Consider the following 21,096-nt stretch of genomic DNA (forward strand, 5'->3'; position numbering starts at 1 on the left):
AGGGAGGGCGGGGAGGGAAGGCTGCCAGGGGTGAACCCAGGCAAAGCCAAAACGAAGCTCCACCAAAACCAAGGAGCACAAATGAAAGTTTCGAAATAGCATCCAAAGGACCGGACCGGACCGAACCGATGGTGCGTTCCAGGAGCTGCATCGCGGATGTGAATGTCCCCGGCCCGCTGCATGGAGAGGGGTAAAGACACGGCAAATCCTTGTTATTTATTTATTTATTGGAAGCAATGTACGGGTGACACCCAGAAGGCATCTGAGTCCTGAAAAAAAAAAAAGCCACCAAAAAAACCACAGCACCTCTGGACCCAAACGAGAATAAGAAGAATGAGACGACAGTCTTGACCTCGACACTGAGAGGAAGGTGAGCAGAAAGAAAGAAAGAAAATACAGAAAAGATATGCAAGCACCAAACCTGTAGATTACTGCAGCTTTTTTTTTTTTTATGCTTCTCTGAGGACAGATATTTTACTGACAGCCATGCAACATAAAGGCATCATACTGATTGTGTTCTTGGAATATTTTATTTCTGGCCGTGGGGAAGCAGGTAAGCAAAACAAATCAATATTGTCATTCATGAAACAATTTATCCTAAGTTTAGCAAGGAGAAGGGGGATAGAAATTAGGTCTATTTGTTTAAAAAACCCTGACATGTCAAAATCTTTATTTTAGATGGGATTTTTGTAAGGAATCTGGGTTAGTCAATATATAGAACTGCTTCTTATTCCCTGCAGTACAGAGCTTTATAGATCAGCCTCCTCTCAAAGACTTGTCATAGGATGTACAGTTTCATACATCCTTAAAATAAAAAAAGTTTATTATTTTTGTGAATGGAAGAAAAGTAAGAGGGAAAGAAAGAGATAGATGGATTGAGTTAGGCTGGATATTTGTTTTGAGGATGAAACACTGCTTTCCTAGGCAGGACATGAGTGAAATGACAACATCCTTGGGCAGCATCACTGTAGAAATCTGAATTATTCTCTGTTAACTTCAATTTGCATCGCTAAAAGTCAGTGATGCTGTTTAGGAATTACTATCAGTCCACTCATTCAGTGTATTCCCTGACTTAACAGTTAAGATGCAGTGGACAAGACTAAGTTAGCATTAGAGAAAAAAATGATTAGGGCAGAAAGAGAAGTTGATTAGTTCTGTGTGTATATGTGGGTGTACAAATAAGTATATACAGGAATAATACAGCTGTAATGGTATTTACATAGGGTCCTAAAAATGCCTGGATTATGATGGAGACAAATTCCTTAAAGGAAAGGAGAGAAAGCATTTTTTTTTCTTTCTGCAGTGGTTTAACACATCTTTAAGTTTAAAAGGGATGAACTACAAAGATCAGGTCAGAAAAATAAAAATAATTACTGATAAAATAACATCCTTGGTGAATTTTCCTTTGAGAAACTGGCTTGGGATCTCTCTGTACAGGGAAACATATCAGTGGTTTGAATTTCACCTGTGTGCTCAGAGTATTAGGACAGGAACAACACTCTTCATGCAGTGATTTGAAAGCAATTGAAGTGTTCAGCTACCCCGTAAGCTCCAGTAAAGTCAAAGGCAGATCAGGTGGCTTCAGCTCAGATTACTCCCTAGCTAGAATGCTTTTGGTAACATAGACATTAGATTTCCATAACCGCAAGATATATTTTCTTAAAAACTGAAAACAGCTCATAAATTTACAATCCTGTCATATTATCCAGTGACTCACTTGAGAAAAAGGCTGTCTATCATAACAGCACAGGGAAGGAGTGGAGGAATAACACAGTAGCTTAGTCCTCTCAGTGTCTTATCTTGGGCATTCACTAGTTTCCCAGGCGAGGGCCATCCCTATAGGATACATATGTTGACACAGCACAGAAAGGTTACAGAGATGTCTTGTCAAGTTCCTGATACTACTGCAGAAAGCAGCCCGTTATAAACTAGCCTAAATTTGCTCTGCATGCAACTCACAAAGCGAAAGTGAATCTCCAAAGATTCATCACACAGCCCACAGGTGACTGCTCAGAAAGTGAATTTGCGGGGAGGAAGTGTGCTTGGTACAGAGCTAACCACACTCAGAATAAAGGTGTGGGACACAGGGAATGACAGCAAAACAGCAAAATAATTGGGCGTTGAAGGTGATGATGCTAAGGATTCAATGTCACTTTAAATACACTCCTTAGTCAAAAGCTACACAAACCATCAGCCTGTGAAAGCGCAAGGATTACCTGTTTATTATTAATATTTATTTCTTTTTGAATCTTTACAGGTCCTGCTACAGGCAGGGTCAGTACAATTCAGACGAAGGTTAGTTCAGGCAGTGTTTAGACAGTCTGTGAAAAATGATTTGGAAGTCTCAATCTTTTCCTGAGCAGAGGGCTGTCCAGGGAAGTATGTTTCTGACACACTTTATTAGCCTATACAGTAAACTCCCTTTTCAGCCCTATAGTTGGCCCCTCCTGGTCAGAAGTGAAACAAATTGATGGGGCAGTTGTGTAAGGACTACATGGAGTACAATATTTCTGGGCAGTGCAATATTTGCCTTCTGCCACCTCTGTGCAGAGAAGACAGACAGGATTGTCAAGACTAGCTCCGTAGCTCTTTAAATATAATACAAAGGGAAAATTAAAAAAAAAAATAAAGGAAATCTTTGTGGTTAGGCTGAAGGAGGCACCTATGTTTTCTACTGTGAGATGTGACACTTGTGTGATCCTTCCTCTAGTCTTCTGCAGGTTTGCTCTTCCCCTCAAATAAACTCTGCAGTCATCTGAAAACTCTTGCAAGTTGGGACAATTGATGGGACTGACAACAGCTTGGGCTCCTGCTTTACCTCCAGCCAGCCCTGGACCCTCCAGGCGAGCAGGACCCCGGGAGCAGTGCCTGGGCCAGCTCTGCTCCCCATGGCAGCCCTCCAAAAGGGGGCGTGGTGTGGTCAAAAATGGCCATTTCTAGCACCAAGCCTCAAATCAGTTGCGGGACCCAATTATCAGCAGGGTTTGGTTTCCTCTGATCTGGGGTTACTCAGCTCACCTGCGAATGAAGCTGTAGGTGTCGGAGCTCACCCTTGTTGCAGAAGGGATGTGGCAGACAGAATATAACCGGCCACAGCGGAATACTGTCCAGACCTGAGATTTTATTCTCCTTCTCTCTGTGCCTCAGGTCATGGAGGCAGCTTCGTTTCTAGCATATTCAGAACTTCACTATTGGGGTATTTACGAAGGCTGGCTCATTAGCTCCAGTTATGAGGGCGATTTTAATGCAGAAATACATCGGACTACTCATAAACGGATGAAGATTTGCCAAACTTATTGCGTGTTGGCCCCAGACAAACTAAAGGGTTGTATAGCACTTCTGTTGTAATCAGCATTAAAGTTCTACATCTGATTAATAAAAATTTGAGCAACTTGTGTTCTCAGGGTGGTTAGCTTTAAAAGAACATTTGAAAGGTTTTAGTTATTAAGAAAAAAGTTAAACAGATATAAAACTAGTGAAATCCATGTTGGACATGCTGTTCCATCAAAACATAGCAGAAGACACCCAAAAGTTTTAGTGTTTACATGTTGCTCAGAACTATGAAATTTGTTCTCTTGAGTGGAGACTCACTGTGGGGGATTTGAATACACAAAATCATAAATTTGCATATGGAAAAGAAATAAAAATTTCCATTTAAATAGCTGAGAATATACTAGGTATCTTTCTAGTCACAACAGCAGACTTTGCCTGACATGCCATATGGACCATTCTTCCATCAGGTATCAAATGGAGAGTGAAAAAAACCCTAAATATACACAAGAACCTGTTTTTAGTTGAGGTCTACAATGTTCTGTTGCATTACAAGGCTCTGAAGTAGGAGATGTCTGTTTGAAATGGTGCCCCAAGAACAGCAACAGTATGACCTCAGGTGAACTGTATGATTCCCTAATCATTAGATAACACCATTGTTGTAACACTGACCTGCCACTTTGTGGCACAGCTCTGAAGGACCAGAAAACAAACAAATAAATTAATCGGACCATTTATGGAGCCAAGCCATCCTCCATGGAGTAAAAGCTAATCAGCTTCATAATAACATGCAGTGCCCATGCACAAACTGTTTAGTTCTTTATGAATTATTCAGTGAGTCCTCCTGGCAGTTGGGGTAAGTTGTTTGTTCGCCTGGCTGCTGTTTGTCTTCTGCAGCGGTGCCCCCTCACTGTCCAGATTCAACATTTCAGGTTGTTTCTGCAAAATCAGTGAGTGATGGACAGGCTGCGCTATCCTTGTGGCCAAGCAATGTTCTGCCAATTGATTTCTTTAAAGGCAAAGCTTTTAATCGACTGCAGATTTTGGTTTCTGAACACTCTCCTCTCAAACTGCCTTCTGCTAATTTGCACTTTGTTCTTCTTCCATTTTCCTAATGACACAGCAGTTCAGACAGGAACTGTTGATGTGCTACATTAGCGAGCAGAGCAGATAAACCTTCTTGTGTTCAGAAGAAAAACCATGTTTTTCTTCCTTTTCCAGGTTCAGATAAAAACAGCTGAAAAAAATCAATACAAGGCTAACAGCCCATTTATGGGAAATATAAAAAGCAGCCATTCCATTTAAAAAGTGTTTCTTTTTTTTCACTTTCTGATCTTGTTATCTGCAAAGCTTCCTCTATATAATTCCTTAAATTTAGAACTTCAGCATCCCATTTACTACATGAAAGCTTCTGTAGTGTGATGCATCAACAGAGATGGACTTTCTTTTAATTACATGGTAAATTTATCCATAACCCAACAGCATATGTAACATGGACTCATTCTTAATCAAAACTAAGTAATGTGACTCTTAGACGATTATTCAAAGCTCAGTTGTAAGACCAGTCCCACTTAAAATCTCTGGAGGCAAAGATGACATCTTTCTGCAGCACTGAGTAAAATAAGTCAATATCCAATCTACTTTAAGTACAGGAATTGCTGCGCTTTCCTTATTTCCAGCAATGTTGACCAAGCAGCTTGGACATGAGCATAAATCCAAATGCCACTTGGAAAGACATTCTTGAAGAATACAGTTGTGGCTTTTTATATTTTTGCTGACCTGCAAGGATAGATTTATCTTTATTTCAAGAATTCTGCGTGACTTAGTGAAATTCAACCTCCAGAGTAGACAAAAATCTGGCATTTCAGATGCTCTGCGAAAATAACAAAGTTTTAAAAAACCTTTGTGGAAACTCAAGTCTTTTCTTGGGACAAAAAGACTGAGAGAAATTGCAAGGATCTTCCCAGATAAAATCTCTGAAGCTTCTGGTGTTCCCCTGTAACTCTGCTAGGCTCAGATGGAGTAAGAAGTTCATAATCACAAAGAAAAAACACTGAAATGGTCATCAAGCAGTCAGGAGGGTGTGAGGGCTTGGTGGAGGATCTCCAGTAGTGCTAAGAATCACCTGCTCAGTTGAAGTTGGGGAGCAAAGAACAGAACTGGTAGAGCCAAACATCCCCATTTTCTCTCCTTTCTTCTCCAGCTGACTTCTGCAACTCCTCCTCTCTCAGAAAAATTCACCTCTGGCACAGGGAGTGGTGGCAGGACTGAAGAGAGCTTTCATTCCTTTGATCCAAGGGCTATTAGGTGCACATGTAATTCAGGAACTGCCACCCTCTAAGCTCTGTCAGTCTCTTAGGACTTCACTGGGATATTAAAAAAATATCTTGGTTAGACTAATCCAACCTCTGGTGGAAGAAAACCTCCACTAGGAGGAAACCTACTGTGTCTCCGGACACCCTCTCTTTCCTTGAGGCTGCTGCTTCCAATGTCTGTAAGTCCAAATTCCTTTCAAGGCAGCTTCCAACTGTTTCTTAAAGTAGTCAAGAGCATTTTTGGATGATCTACTTCCTTGCTATCTGCAGTTTAAGACTACCTTATGCTGTATGTAAGCTAAAATGGCACACACCATTGGTCAATGGGATTCAGTGGACACACAGCAACTTCCGTTTGTGTCTTAATCCTGGGAAGCAAAATGTGCTTTTGAGGTGTTTTCCAAAACAATGCCCATCTCTGACCCTTCTCTTCAGGCCTGTGCAGAAATGTCAATAAGGAACTAAAGACAGAAGCAACTCAAAGGCAAAACTGTGAACGCTGGACACATTTTTTCACCTTAAACATTTCTTTTGGAGAGAGGGACATCAGTTTCATCCAACCACCCTTACAATTTGAATATTTTTATAAGGCTGAATTAAAGAGTATTTTATTTGACCCAACTTGATTTTAAAAAGAATTTTACCTGAGGAAGGGCTGAATGTAAACCAAGTAGGGATTTTAAAATTTGACCTAGAATGTTGAACTAATAGCTGACCTTTGAACTCTTCCTAGATTACCTACGGTTTACGGTCATCCTATGTTTCACTGCAAGGGTCATTTCCTGTAGGACTTACATCCAGTCATCTGACTTGTGACCTCTTGGATTAAATTTATGACCCTGCAGGGTCAGTCTTTAACTCCTTCTAGACTGTTAAGTTGCAAAGAAGAGATGGTATGTCATTAGAAAGGAGGTTTTCTCCAGTGTGGTAATAAGGTTTTGGGACTGACTTTTAATTCCTTTGTTAAAAGGCACTACTGATTTCTGAAAAATACAAAGACTTCATAGTTATCCCTACCTTTTCTTAATTTAGACGTAAGTAGATACATACACTGAAGATGTCAAAACTTTTGTCTGTATTTGCAAACTTGGCAAGCAGAATATAGTCACCTATCTCCATGTCACAGTATTTAAATAAAAGAGAGACTTGATTTTCAGTTCTGCTACGTATTAACAACTCCAGCTGATCTCAATAGGAGTAGAAGAAGCTCAACCAAGCTCAGAATTATGCCAGTAATGCATAACTGTAGGACTACAGAAATACATGCTTTCTTTACGTGTTTGCATGTGTAATTAATGTCTGTAATTAGCTAGGCAGGAATCATCTCTTTTCTTAACGTTTCTATAATGTATAGTAGTTTAACTTTGTTCTGTGATAACAATGTAAATAAATGTATTGAATAGATTCAGTCCTCAGATAAAGAGCTTCCCTAGAGTGAAAGTAAGAAAAACCAAGATTTATGTGGTTAAGCATGAAATTCAACAGACTGACACAAATGCATTTTCAACGGAAACCAAAGTTAAGTTCCTTAAGCATGAGTTTTCTAAAGATCTCAGTTTCTGAGTTAGGCACCCAAAACAAGGACTAGATTTATTGAGAAACTCCCTCGAAACTTTTTGTGAAGGATGAAGCAGGACTCCAAACATTTGCATCATCACATTGTGTCACAGCCTAGGAATTATTTGAGAAATTCTACTTAGCCGTGGTTTTTTGCCTGTTTTTCAGACCCCACAAGGCTACGAGCCTTCCGCTGCAATGGCCGTTCTTGCAACCCTCCGGTGGGCAACCTTGCAAGAGGGAGGACACCGGTCACTCTCAGCACGTGTGGCCAGAACAGTACAGAACTGTACTGCTTCTTCCCAGACCAGAACCTCCTCCATCAGGTCCCCCATGGCTGTGGGCAGCCTCGCTGCACCAAATGCAATGCCAACCAGCCTGATAACTCCCATCTCCCTGCCGACATGACAGACGATTTCTTTGCAAACCCCGTCTCCTGGTGGCAGTCTGCCCAAGGGGTACACAGGGAAGAAATCAGACTGGACTTTGAAACAGAATTCTACCTGACCCATGTCATTGTTGTGTTCAAGTCACCTCGCCCAGCTGCGATGGTGTTGGAAAGATCCCAGGACTACGGGCAGACTTGGAGGCCCTACAAGTATTTCTCTGTCAACTGTACAGCGACTTTTGGGCTCCAGGATGATCTCATTGAGGAGGGCTCCATGTGCACTTCCAGGTATTCAGATGCAGCGCCCTGCACCAGAGGAGAGGTAAGCAATAACTAAGTTTAATGCTGAACAGCTGAAGACTGGCTGAAAATCAGCAAGTATGTGCTCAAAGAGTTACTGTGCACATAAATTAAGAAAGGTAGCCCATCCCCAAAGGCTTTGTGTTAAGAAAAGAAAAGGGGAGAGAAGAGAAATTATATGTCAGTTAAAGGAAAGGAAATGCTTTAACAAAATTATTTCATGAGGGTTGTGCAGGATAGGATTAATCTTGCCTAATTTTACGTTGCAGATGCCAATAACTGAACTAGAATTCCAACAATATAGATGTAGGGCAAAACACATTTGTATAGTCTGACTTATCCAAATTGTTTTCCTACTTTAGGATGACATGAACTGCACAGTCTTTCTTTTTCTTCTCCATATAAAAAGTGCTAGATGATTGCATGATTTTTAAACACATTCTTCTCCTAAGTTTAATGTAACCTTTCTTGCTTGGACTGGCAGTGCTGATTGCATCAAGCCACTGGCTCCAGAAATGAAACTGTTTAGAAACAAGAAGTGGCGGTGAGCAGACAGGTTTCACTATTCAACTGTGGGAAAAGGCCCTCTCTTACTATTCTGTGCTATTCTGTCCTATTAAACATATGCAGAAGGCTTTCTTTTAAAATAAATTTACAATTGCTCTGATAAATTCCACTAATAAGAGCATTAACAACTGTTTAGTTATGAGATAGTTAATTTAGTTATAACCATTTTCATTCATCAATCTTGAAACAGTTAAGATGGGTAAATATCATTGGTATCATTTTATAGAGGAGACAGAGGCACAAAGGGAGATTATAAGACATTCCTAAAGTCACAACAGAGGCTGGAGCCCTTTTACTTCTCTCTTCCTTGGAGAAGTCACAGTCCTCTTGGTTTCCCTGCCTGGAAGTGATCATGCAGGTTTGGCTGTAATACTTTGCTGCAAATTAAGCTCAGGTGCGAGGTGAATGGTCCAGACAGGCTTCAAAAAACACTGTGGTTTCAGTAGTGCACTTCAAAATGCTCTTGAGCAGAAAGAAACTAGTATATTACATATCTGAGATGGAAACAGCAGTAAGGAGAGACTGAGTTGATCTTTGTGTAACAGGATGGGAAACATCTCTGCATATTAGAAATCTGGAGCAGACCATCTGACTACTAAATTGTCTTGTTCTTGGAGTAGTAATTCTGTTGATCAGTTATTATGATACATTTAATATATTCAAATGTCTTCTGTAGAGAGATTACAATTTGCCACGTCAATTCAGAATCTAGGCAAATAATACAATTTTCCATTCTCGTGTGCCTTCCAATCAAAAATCTGGAAGTACTCTGCAAGATCCATTTAATGATCTTCAGCACACATGGAAGTGTCCTGTCGCCGTTTCACAGATGGGAAAAGAGCAGAACAGGAAGGTGAAATATTTTGTGGTAAAACAGGACAATTCTGGTTGAATAAGGAACAGAATACAGGATCTGAAGCAAATGCCTTGGCCTTAAATGCAAATCAAACAACTCTTCCTTCTCTAGTACATATGCCCTGTCACCTTGCTCTCTGTGGGCTTTTGTGCTTACTTAACCTTGGGGAATATCATTAAGACCATGTGTTGCTGCTACAACAAATCTGAGAAGTGGATGGCAGAAAATCAAATAATAAAACATTCATCCAACACAAGCCTTTGTGATTACAAGTGTGAAAATGATTCTATCAACTTGGGCAGCAACTATACTGAAATGAGTATGTGTATACTTAATCAACTCACGCTGTAGTAGGAGAAATTAGAAAACAATAGTTAATAGTGATAGCAATAGCAATTGCAAGAACAATCATATTTACAAGTTGTACCCTTGCACATCCCAAATACTTTCATGGACTGTTACATGAATTGAATACAAACAGAGGTCATTTCCTCCATGGGACAGAGAGCTGGAGCTTTAAAGCAGCACACAGGAACCTGTATGGCAACTTAGCAGAGAACAAGACAAATACTGTTTCATAGCATGTTAATCCAAAAGGATTCTGAAGTTCTGCACAGACTTTACAGAGATCTCTTCATCAATCCATGAAATGCCACCATGGTAAGGGTGCAAAAGCATCAGGCTTTCCAGGTCAGCAGTATGACACAGCAGATTCTTTTGTTATTAAAGAAGGCAGAGTGTACTTATTTAAAGTGACACCTGATCAGCTTTGCCTGAGTAACATTGCTACCCTTACTACAAGTCTCACAGGAGCTTTGTCTATGCATTTCAGAACTGCAGTTTTACACCTTATACTAAAGATGTCAGAAATGTCACCAGGGTATCCTCTTAAGCACTGACTTACTTACAACTGACTTGGAGCTGCTTGAACTCTCACCACTTCCCTCTGCAGTGCTCTCTGCTACTTCTTCCCCTTCACTCTGACCCATCCCATTACTGATTCTGGCTAAGCTTTGGCTTTCTGAGGAGCTCACATCACAAGCTGACAACATTTCTGAAATGATCAAAGCTGTTCCAACTTAAATGGTAATTAATGCTCTGAGATAAATGCCAGTTTTATCTGCTGAGGGAGTTGAAGTCATTTCCACTGCATAACACTCAGGTTTTTCCTGGGTGTTCCCCTATTTGCTTGGAGAAGAAGCACAAATCCCTTTTTAACAGGGCACAAAAGGAATCAAAAAAAAGAGATAGCTTACTAAGAACACTCAGTTTTAAAAGCCATGTGGGACACATCATGAAACAAGACTTCAGGTCAACTGGCTTCCAGAACTGAGAATGCAGGTCTGAGAGGAGACTTCCTCTCCTAGGAGCACGATGGGAAACTTGGCAGAAGAGAAACTTTTAGGAGACTAGAATGGAAGCAAATGACATTTGGGTGACAATGTCACAACAGAACATAATGCATCATTAAGACAAGTTGTATCTCTTCTCTCTTGTAGATTATCCCTTATCTGTTACCTCTGCCACAGTCACACACCTTCATTCCATCCCAGCATTGGGGACGTCACACATTGGGGAACAAGCTCTGTAGAAATGCAAGGAGATTACTTCCTTTTTCTTTTACTCCAGCATTCCTTTACTCCTGTTTAGATCCAGAGGACTTCTTCAGCTAGAATCTATCTACCTGAGATCATAAGTCCCTCCATCTTAACTCTTCTGCCAATAAATTTGCTCTGTTCATGATTTCTGGTCTAGGAGGAACAGCAATTTATTCACTGTCACTTGCTTACACATCATTTGCCCCATATGAAGCACCACAAAATCAACAACTAACTTTATACGCTTATAAACAGTGCTCAGTGAAAATTCTCCACTAGTAGGTCTTAAGTCCCAAGTGCTGTTAGGTACTCTATGTTTTGCCTCTTGATTTCAATCACTATGAGAAATTCTATATTAAATGGGAAACAATTGCTTCTAATCTTTGTCCTACTCTTAAGGGAGAACATTCTTAACTATTCTTACGGGAGAACAGTTACTGCTATGCTCATCAGCTTCATTATGCCAACCTCTAACATAACATCATGAGCTAAAACCAAGCCCACCTTTTTAAGGTCTACTCATCTACTGTACGTGCATCTATAGGCAACACCTGAATGTCATCTTATGCATTAACTGAGACATGTTTAACCTACTTGTCTATCCACATGTTTTTATAATTTAAAAACACTGTACTATATAATCACAGAGCCTAAAATGAGCCTTCAGGTCAGCTAATGTAAATCAAAACTGGCCCAAACAAAAGCAGAAATTACCACTACACTGCATCGGACATCAGTGTGAGTTACAGTTGAAACATCATATGGGGGAAACAGGGATCAAAATGTTTAAACCTGCATCCTGACAGCACGTGCACTCAAGGATCTGAGAGATTAAGAGCACGTTTTTAATAAACTGGAAAACCGGGAAATGAAAACAAATGTTCTCCTCCATGGAAGATGGTGTTTGCATGAAAGGGAGACATTAGCATGCAGAACAGGGTAGAACACTGACCTGCTTATAACCACCAGACCCAAGAGGAGACCCTTCCCCTATTGGGTCTAGCTAGTGGAAGGGAGTTTTGAGTCAAAGACTGGTTCATTTATGTTAGTGTCTGTGTGACAGATGACACCAATGAAGTGTGATATAATAAACCCATTACTGGAATTCACTGGGGGCTGGAAGAATTGTGTATGCCTGAATTAAGTAACTGGTTTCTATGGCAACATGTTAAGTGTGCCTTGTGCAGAAGACCTGTTCATTCTCCGTTTTGTATCCTGTGGTGACCTCTTTAGGGACAGAAGTCCCCAGCAGTGCCTTTTGTCAAAGATGAGTGGACTCGCTTTGTAGCTAAAAGACTTTTAATCACTCTTCTAAACACACTCTGTGAACGCCAGATCAAGACATGTTGTGATGGGATGCAGTTCTGTCTGCTTCAAAAGCCACCAGGTTTTTCAGACAGAACCCACAGTCAACCCTAACGAAGGCCTTTTCCCCTGCACTGACACTGCTGCCTTTCTCCATATATAGGGGCCCCCTGAGCAACAGTTATGGCAAAGGGGGAGCACTTGCATGCAGACACCAAACCAGGCCAGAGACAGGGCTCTGTGTGGAGTGCATGTGATGCTGTTCCAAGGACCCATATTCTTGCTGTTTTTTTCTCAGGCTTTTCCTTTAGTGTATTCATGCCAAACCTTTTAATCAACAAAGGAGGATCCTCTGCACACACACACACATACCTCATTAAATGGCAACATTAATAATTCAAGAGGTCACCACTGAGGCTTCAGTGGCTTCTTAAAGGCCTGATCTCATATGGCAGTGGGTCACTGGAAAGAAACATGCTCCACACATCACGAAGTTGAATTCTTACTAGCTAAGATGCAAAGGCAAGGTCTTGCGCTGCAGTGAATTGTCCAGCAGTCACCAGGACTGGCCTCTCAAAATTGCTCGATGCTCAAGTTATTCCAACTTCCAGATGGAAAGGATTCCAGGAGGGATTAGTCACCAGTGAAGGTAAGAGCCGGAATGTTATGACTAGGGCCGTCTGTTCAGCATTTCATTCAACTTGAACTGTAGCGAAGATAGAATGCAGAGGCAAGTTGAGAGGAAGCAGTTAACGCCAGCAGTGTAAACAAGCAGATAGCACTGCCAGGCCCTGCTTCCCTGGAGGAAGAATTAAGGGGCTCAAGGATTTGCTCTGAAGGGAATTTGAACTGACAAGACCAGGCCAGCATTCCCATCCCTGGCAAGTGAACTTCAGGAGGGCACCAAGAGTCCTATTCTGACCTCATTCACAATGAACCATTTCAGAAACACTGGAACTTTATAAATCCTCCAGAAAGACATAGTAGTGTGGTTTTTTGAGCATTGCTTCTCCATTTCCTGAACAAACAAGAGCAGATATCAAATGAATTTTTCTTCTCACCTTATTTTATAAAATCTTAATGGAGTTGCAGCCATGACTTCTATTTTCAAGTCTCAACTGTGAAAAAATTCTTGCCTAAAACACCATGAATCTTCAGAGATTCATTGTAATTTTCAAACTCCAGGCAGGAGAGCACTTAACTGTTTGCTCTACAGTTGTCCACACATCACTGTCACGGAGAAACTATACATTTAGCTAAGTCTGTTCATGTGTAAGATTTCAGCCAAGACCTAGAGCTATAAGTGGTTCCACTTATAAGAAATGGATGCCTCTCCCATGAGAACACAGCTTGGTTGACACTGATGGTGATGGGTTGTTTTAACTTCCCCTGACAATTCAGCAGACAGAGTGAAACAAGTTTCCTTGTTCTCAATCTAATACCCAGGCAGGCTGTCTGCATCACAGAACTTTGCTGTTTCAAAGCAAGTATCATCCCTCACAATGCTAAAGGACATTACACTTTGTGGGAGCATGAAAATGCTCTCACATCCCCACATAAAGCGGTGCTGTGTAGATTAGAAGGAATTTTGTCCAGTTCCTGTATACAGTCTGCAGGCTGAAGGGTTTTGTGCCCAACAGTCTAGATTTTGCACTCTTCCACAGAAGACACTGCTTCTCCATACAGATACTGCCTTTCTACACAGGTATTATTAACATGAACTTACAGAATACATTTTGTTTGAGAAAGTCTGCATGGCTCTTCAAATTTTTATGCCTCTAACTTTGATTGTGCAGTCTTTCCCCATCATCATATCAGCAGCAATGCCTAAATATTAATATTAATGCCACACTGACTAGATTACTGGAATGACCTCAAAGCAAATGCAAACTGAAGGGACATTGACCCTTTCTGTTTTGAATAACCCAGAATGAATTCAAGATGCCACTGTCTTGGCAGCAGCTGAGTTTATCGAGATCAGAGAAATTTAAAAGATCAATTGCACAATTACTTCTTTAACAAACTAGTATACTGTATAGTGGCTTCTAAGTTTTATTATTTGGAAGGGCAGAAAAGCAATGGATCTTGACTAAAAAACACTATTCCATGAATCTCCATAATGGGCCTTCTAATAGCTAAGAGAATAGCTAGACTTTCCCCATGCTCCAAAGAGTATGTCAAAACAGGAAAAACACTACTTCCCAGTAGAGACTACTCTGTGACAAGATGGAAGAATTCATTTTAGTCAAGGGGCTCCATCAAATAAATCAGGAGCTATTTGCAACTGAGTAGGAAAAATTTCCAGAGAACTGTTTACTATTCCTTTAAGAACAAAATCAACTCACAGGAAAATCTCTTAATGAAGCGGATTTAGGGCTGAAGAGAGTTTTTATTGCAGCTTCCTTCTGACAGGCCTAGTATAAGCACATAGACATTTCTGATCTCATTAACCTGATTGTGTGCAACATGATCAACATAGCTTAAGGAAGATTTGTAATATCAAATTCTTGTTCTGCACAAGGATCTTCTTTTGTAGGAGGCCATGCACTGGCACTACTCTCCATTCATGACTCACACTCCTTGACCTTAGGCTATGAGCTTGCAAGGGGGAACCTTTGTTGTGTCCGCGTCTCTTCTGACTAATACTGGCTGGAAGATCAGGTTAAGAAAACAGAATTATCTGCATCAAGAATGGAGAAGCAAAACATATGGCTAGAAATCAAAAATCTGAGACACTGTCTCTGGAATGAAGATGATCTCTTGACTGGTGATAAAACATCACCCCCTCTGAAGCTGTGCCAGCTTGTGTACGGCAAAATCAGTCCTTTAACAGGCTCTAACTGTGGATACCTTCTTTAGCTTTGCACACTTACAGCATTCTCAAAAATTCCTTGCTCTTAGAAACGTCAGGAGAGGACAGGGTAGTGACCATCTTTTTGAGGGGCAGCTGATTGATTTTGAAAATGAGAATGACAAATATGCGCTTGATAGCAGATATGCAGATAAGAGCGAATGCACTACTCAGCATCCAGCTCCAGAGTCAGCTCCTAATTGTAAAGGAAACTCAGGATCTAGGATGTATTTCCACAAAGGATTGAGACTAGAGAGGTGCTGAATACTCTCAACTTCCCCCCAATTCAGTGGAGGTGAGGAGATTTCTAGCGTCCCTTGGCAGGCTTAATCACCATCAGATTTTCTTTTGCAGCTGTGCTTATGCTACTTTTATGAAAGCTGCACACTGATGTTTAGAGAAACGACTGGGAGATTTCAGAGCAGGCTGTTACAGCAAAACGAGAACAGAGCTTCCACAAAGCTTGATATCAGACAGAGTTAATTAGAAGAGAAAGAGCTTTCCAGTGAACATCATGGGCAGCTCTTTTCAGAGCTTGCATCTTAATTATAAGAACTTCTTTTTCATTATACTCTCTTCATGTCTTTTACATGAATGTAATGGAAATCTGCACGGTATATCTGGGACATGAAAAAATAATCACATTTCTGCCTTTCTGCAAAAGGCAGACAGAGGTCAAACATCTATCTGTATAGAAGAGAAACACAAACTTTGTGAACTTAAAAAAAAAGCAACAAATAGCACAGTGAAAATACGGAGTGTCTCTTCCCACAGCTCATGACTTTAGGAGTTCACCAATACTTGGATCCATTTCTAATCTAATCTTTAAACATTTATGCAAAAATGGTTGAGACAGACAAACTCTTATCTTTTACTATTATTATTAAAATTACATGTATTTAACATCCACCTCCAGGGATTCTCAAAGAATTTTACAGATATAAATCTATTAATCTTCATCCCACTCCATGAAGTACTTGAATACCAGTATTTTAGTTTTTAACAAAGTAAGCAGGACATACAGCAGACTTCTCTTATTCCTACTGAATTCAGCAGCAATCCAGAACAGCGTAAGGCTTAAGTCCCTTGCAGAACATTATACTGAAAAATTGTGCTGGGGCTTTGAACAAACTATCACATTCCCAACTTTGTATTTTGGTCACAGTGACATCTCTTCTGTTTTTACAGAAATAAAATTCATCCCTGTACCATATAAACTAATCTGTCTCCTAATTTGGGATTAATTTTTTCTTAGGGAACCATAAACACAAATACATTAATTTAAAATATAATCATGTCTTTTTAGTACAGAAAAAAGTTTAGTGGTTTGGTTGTGTTTTGGGTTTTTCCCAGCTAAGTTATGCATTTATGGAAAACTAATTCTGGACATGTAAGGTGAGATCATAGAATCATAGAATGCATTGGGTTGGAAGGGGTCAGATCTGTTTTTAAAATTCATTCCATTCTACAATTATTTGAATCAATAAACGTAGCAGCTTGCAACGTATTGCTCTTGACAGTAGGGCAACACATATGTTAAGATCTCATGACTGTTGCATCCAACTAAATATTAAAAATTATTACATTAAAAATGATTACACTATACTCTTTCTTGTGCTCAAGCATTTTAGCCTCCAATATTGCAGGAAGGTGTCCTCCAGAAGGGAAGGGAGAGAAAAACCCATTTTCCAGTTTTATGCGTATATGAAGTAATGCTGCTGAACTCATTTAAATATGAAATAAAACTGTGCTACCTCTGTGCAAGCTCACCTAAACTGTTTGACTTCTATTGGCACAGCACATCTTGACTCTGCTGACACAGAATGTCTTTAAGTAAGTTCTCAATACCTTTGCTTTCTGCTAAGTTAAAGAAGGCTAATTCCTTAGCAGTTGTTGAATCCTAGAAGAACACATAAATGCTACTCCCAGAAGACTTCACTAGTGTTATATCAAGCAAATCAGATCTTTAACACTTAACAAGTCTTGCCTTGGGAGAGATAAGGACAAACAAATCCAGTCTCGTCACTGAGCTTATTCCAGACAGAAATATGTCATGAATTAATCATACAAGCAAACTCTTGTACCTCAACTGGAATGGAATACTCTTTTTTTTTAAAAGGATGCCACAATCCCTATGGGACATCCAAGCTATTAACATCTCTACTTACAAATAATGTCCAGAGTTCTAAGGGGATATAAAAAATGCCAAAGCAAGTCCCCTCAAGACATGCAAGGCCAGAAATGAAAATATTTGCAAAACAATAAACCCACAGGGAACCAAACCTTTTTCCAAGCTGTCAAGAAAAAAACCAAAACCCAACACAGCTTCGTGAAACAAATAGCCCTATGCTGAGAGCAGAGCACCCAACAGCTGTTCTTTTGCCTAAAGAACTCAGTGTTATCTGGATGCCAATTAAAGCATGAGGAAGATGGATAATTGACTGGAGATCCTAAAACATGAATCCATCTCTTTCAACTTGCCCTGCTGTATACACAATAGGTTTCTAGTAGTGCAGTACAACACACAAGATTTCCTTCGCAGTTAACGTACCTCAGTGCAAGACTATTGTCACCAAGCAAAAGTATAATGTGAGAGACACAATGAAAAGAAACACCTTGGCCATTATCCAGTCATTTCTTTCAGAGAGACCCAATAAAAACTCTTGGTTTTCACCTCATTCACCTTTCCTCTCCATCTCCTGTGAGGAGATCCATAGCTGTTCATAACTGGGATCTCTGGGACAGAGAGACGTTATCCACTTGCCCAGCCTTGTATAAGGAGGTCACTGACAGGACCAGTGCAGATCTTGCAGAAGTAAATGACATATTGGTTACCTTTTTTCAGATGTCTTGTCCTGGAGCAAAGCACCTCTAACATTTACGGTCCGAAGCCAGTGATCAGTTAGGTATCCTCTAGAGAGCTATCCTGAAAGGGGATACCATTTTTACTAAACATACATATTAGAGAAGCCATAAACAAGAGAACTATGAGAACAGAGCTTATAAAAACCACTAGCTGAACAGACTGCTTTACCCTTGGTTCCTCTGTTTTATGCCAATTTAAAACAGTTTCACAGGACTTTTAACCATTAATATCCCAGTAGCTAGTTTTTAACCCTGCTTTGAGATCTCTGAGCTTATCAGGCTCTGCAGAACAATTCCATCCGGTTCACTGCCTTGGTCGTAGATTAACTGACCAGGTGGGAGGAAGATGTGTGTGTCTGTATGTGACCAGGTGCTCAGGACTCTGAGAAATCACTCCACCTCCGTCTGGTCCACAGGGGACCAGGAAAAAGGAGAGAAGGTTCATAAAACTGTTTTCCCCTAAAAAGATCAGAATGTTCTGGATTAGGGGAACCGGACAGAGGAGACTTGGTCTTTGTCCTGTGAACCCATCAGTAAGGGGAATGCTGGGCACCTGGACAAACCAGAATGGGCCATTTGCTTATGGTTCTATCGACCACAGGAATGCAGACATTGGAGTGGAAAGGCCTGGCCTGTTTTGTCATGGCTTCATTGGTCAGGGGAATGTAGGCAACTGCCTTGCCCAGCCTAGGCTATCTGCCCATTAAGTCTATCAAACAAGGAAATATGGGCACCTCTGATCTCACCAAACAGGGCTGTCTGCAGCTTTGTAAGCAGCTGGCAGTATAAGAGAAGAAAATTAAAAAAAACCCCAAACACAACAGAGCTAACCAAAAAGAAAATGCTGCTGACAGGTGGGAAATGTAGCACTGCCTTTGCTGTGGTACTGCAGGTGTGGCTCTGTGCAAAACCTGGCACTGATTCTGTTAGTTTAAGGGGGTTTATCTCCCCATGTGCCATCAACATGCAACAGAGTTATCTTCCAGGCATGTACCATAAGCTCTATTCTGGCTCCTGCAAGTAAAAAGGAGCAAAAGCATTTTACATGCTGCATCTATTTAAATTGGTCAGTTCACTAGAAAGAAAGAAAAAGAAAAACACACAGAGAGAGAAAGAGGGAATCCCTACGGAAACAAAGCTTTCACTCCACTAATGGAGTTAGTCAGACAGACACTGTCACCACTTATAAAGCAGGGCCAAAGAACCCTGGGGGCAAGTCCTTCTGCTGTGATGGAAAAAACTCAACCAGAGGAGAAAATAGCTCTCAAACGGGAGTTAGATATCCATAGAGGACATCTAAGCCTGGGAATGAATGCAAACAGCTCTCTAGTTCACTGGCATGGGCTGTGGTGCAGCCCTCCTATGTCAACCGCTCGCCAAAAGCATCAGAAACTAACACCCCCTAAGAGACACAGAGGGGTAGAGCAGTGCATGAACTAACATACATGTCCCTTTAGTCACTGTTAAAGACCAAATCAGAACTGTGATACTCAAACCCAACATCTTGCTGCTTTGGAGAACTGTCAAACAACATAAAAGCTGTGGCAAAAGTGCAACAACCGACAGACAGACACCAGTCACCAAGTGCCTGTGGTCCTGTAAGCTCACTGCAGTGCAGCTGCTTCTCTTCTCCTAGTGAATCAAACAGCCAGCTTTATTTGAACACAGGGTTCTCTCAATGCTGACCTACCCTGGGGCAAGCTGCGTTTTCTAGCACGTAGTTCAAGTGACCAAGCCAAAATTCTGATCATGGTTTCCACTTCTTTCACAGATCCCCTTAGTGCCTTAGTTTACTTGACTCTACAACTGATGCTAAAGCCATGTTCCTAAAATGCTTTGAGAAATTTGGATACCATTAATACTGCATTTATGCCAATAAACCTTGCATTTCTCTGAGTAACACTGTTGTCAGTTGGCTCAGAAACACAAGGAAGTAACCAGGGCTTGACAAGTTACCGCATATTGGCTGAACTGAAAGAAGTGACTGGGCTCAGTAACCCCAGGGAGATATATTTAAACAAAGGCATTTCCTAACTCACATCTGAGATGGGATGAAAGCGGGTATGCAGGCACTTGCTGTGGCTGGGCCAGGTGGTACTAACTCAGCTGTGATGTTCTGAGATCCGTCACAGCCTACAATTGCTCATGCAGTCTTCTAAATAGGATCTATTACTTTTTTCTGAACATTGCCTTGGGGTGTTTGCTGTGTATGCAGGGTCCTACATTTATTCTTGGTCGTGCATCTTCCATCTTTCAGGTGATCTATCGTGCCTTAACTCCAGCTAACAAGATTGAAGACCCCTACAGTCCTGAGGCCCAAGATCTCCTGAAACTCACCAACCTCCGCCTCCTTTTGTTAAAAAGACAGGAATGTCCATGCCACAGTTCGGAGTTGGTAGAGAAACCTCAGAGGTTTGCCCACTACGCCATTTATGACCTGATCATCCGAGGAAGCTGCTTCTGCAATGGGCACGCAGAGGAATGCGAGCTCGCCAACACAACAGGAGTTACGGAGAACGTGGTGAGTTCTAGACATTCACTAACTTACTTCCTGTGTTACTTGTTGGGCTTTCTCAGCCTAACTGCACCTTTTGTCCAAGCCTCCCTAAGCCTGTCTTAAAAAGGGCAGCACTGTTAATCCACATTAGTGAACCACTCTGGAAAAGATTTCCTATAACCCTTGCTGCAGTTCCAAGTGTATTAATTGCATTGCTAGAGACAGGTCCTTCTGAAAATGCTAGACCTCCAAATACTAGAAATTGTGAAGGGGCTTTGTAATTGGAATAGAGATCCAACTCCAAATACAGTGAAGGAAATCTCCTACCTATACGCCTGCACAGACCTGAACTAATCTCTTTGATGCAAAGACTGCCAGCATCAGGTCTCACATCTCAGATTTTGTGTTATACTCAGGGTTTCAGCCGTTACTTTTAGATTTTCAGCCTTCTGTGGTTTTGTTACTTTCACCACATAGACAGCAGTGTCCAGGATGTGAAAAAAATTTCCACTCCCCGCCTCTTTTACCCATTCAGCTTAAAATAAGTTAGAATTTAATTTTTTTTTAAAGGCAAACTTTGTAGGAGAATTATTCACTGGTACTGTGACTAGCCCCTCCTTGCTCAGTCTTTTATCTGTATTTGAGCCTGGAAGTGTAGAAGATGTGAGCCGTGTCTGTATGCGTACTCAGAAGCTGTGATTCAGGGGGAATGACTGCTGTCTCCTTT

At 40.9% G+C, this 21,096-nt stretch overlaps 1 protein-coding gene across 1 annotated transcript in view; it reads left to right on the forward strand.

Annotated features, from left to right (window-relative positions):
• Positions 1–486: 486 nt before the first annotated feature.
• Positions 487–21,096, forward strand: part of LOC104268152 (netrin-4-like) — a 46,865-nt gene continuing 26,255 nt past the window's right edge. The window contains exons 1-3 of the mRNA XM_009869414.1: positions 487–553; positions 7,311–7,852; positions 20,130–20,393. Coding sequence (XP_009867716.1) covers positions 487–553; positions 7,311–7,852; positions 20,130–20,393 — 873 coding nt within the window. The remainder of the gene's footprint in view (positions 554–7,310; positions 7,853–20,129; positions 20,394–21,096) is intronic.

The sequence above is a fragment of the Apaloderma vittatum genome, unplaced genomic scaffold (genome assembly GCF_000703405.1).
Source record: "Apaloderma vittatum isolate BGI_N311 unplaced genomic scaffold, ASM70340v1 scaffold39485, whole genome shotgun sequence".
In the NCBI taxonomy this organism is placed as follows: Eukaryota; Metazoa; Chordata; class Aves; order Trogoniformes; family Trogonidae; genus Apaloderma; species Apaloderma vittatum.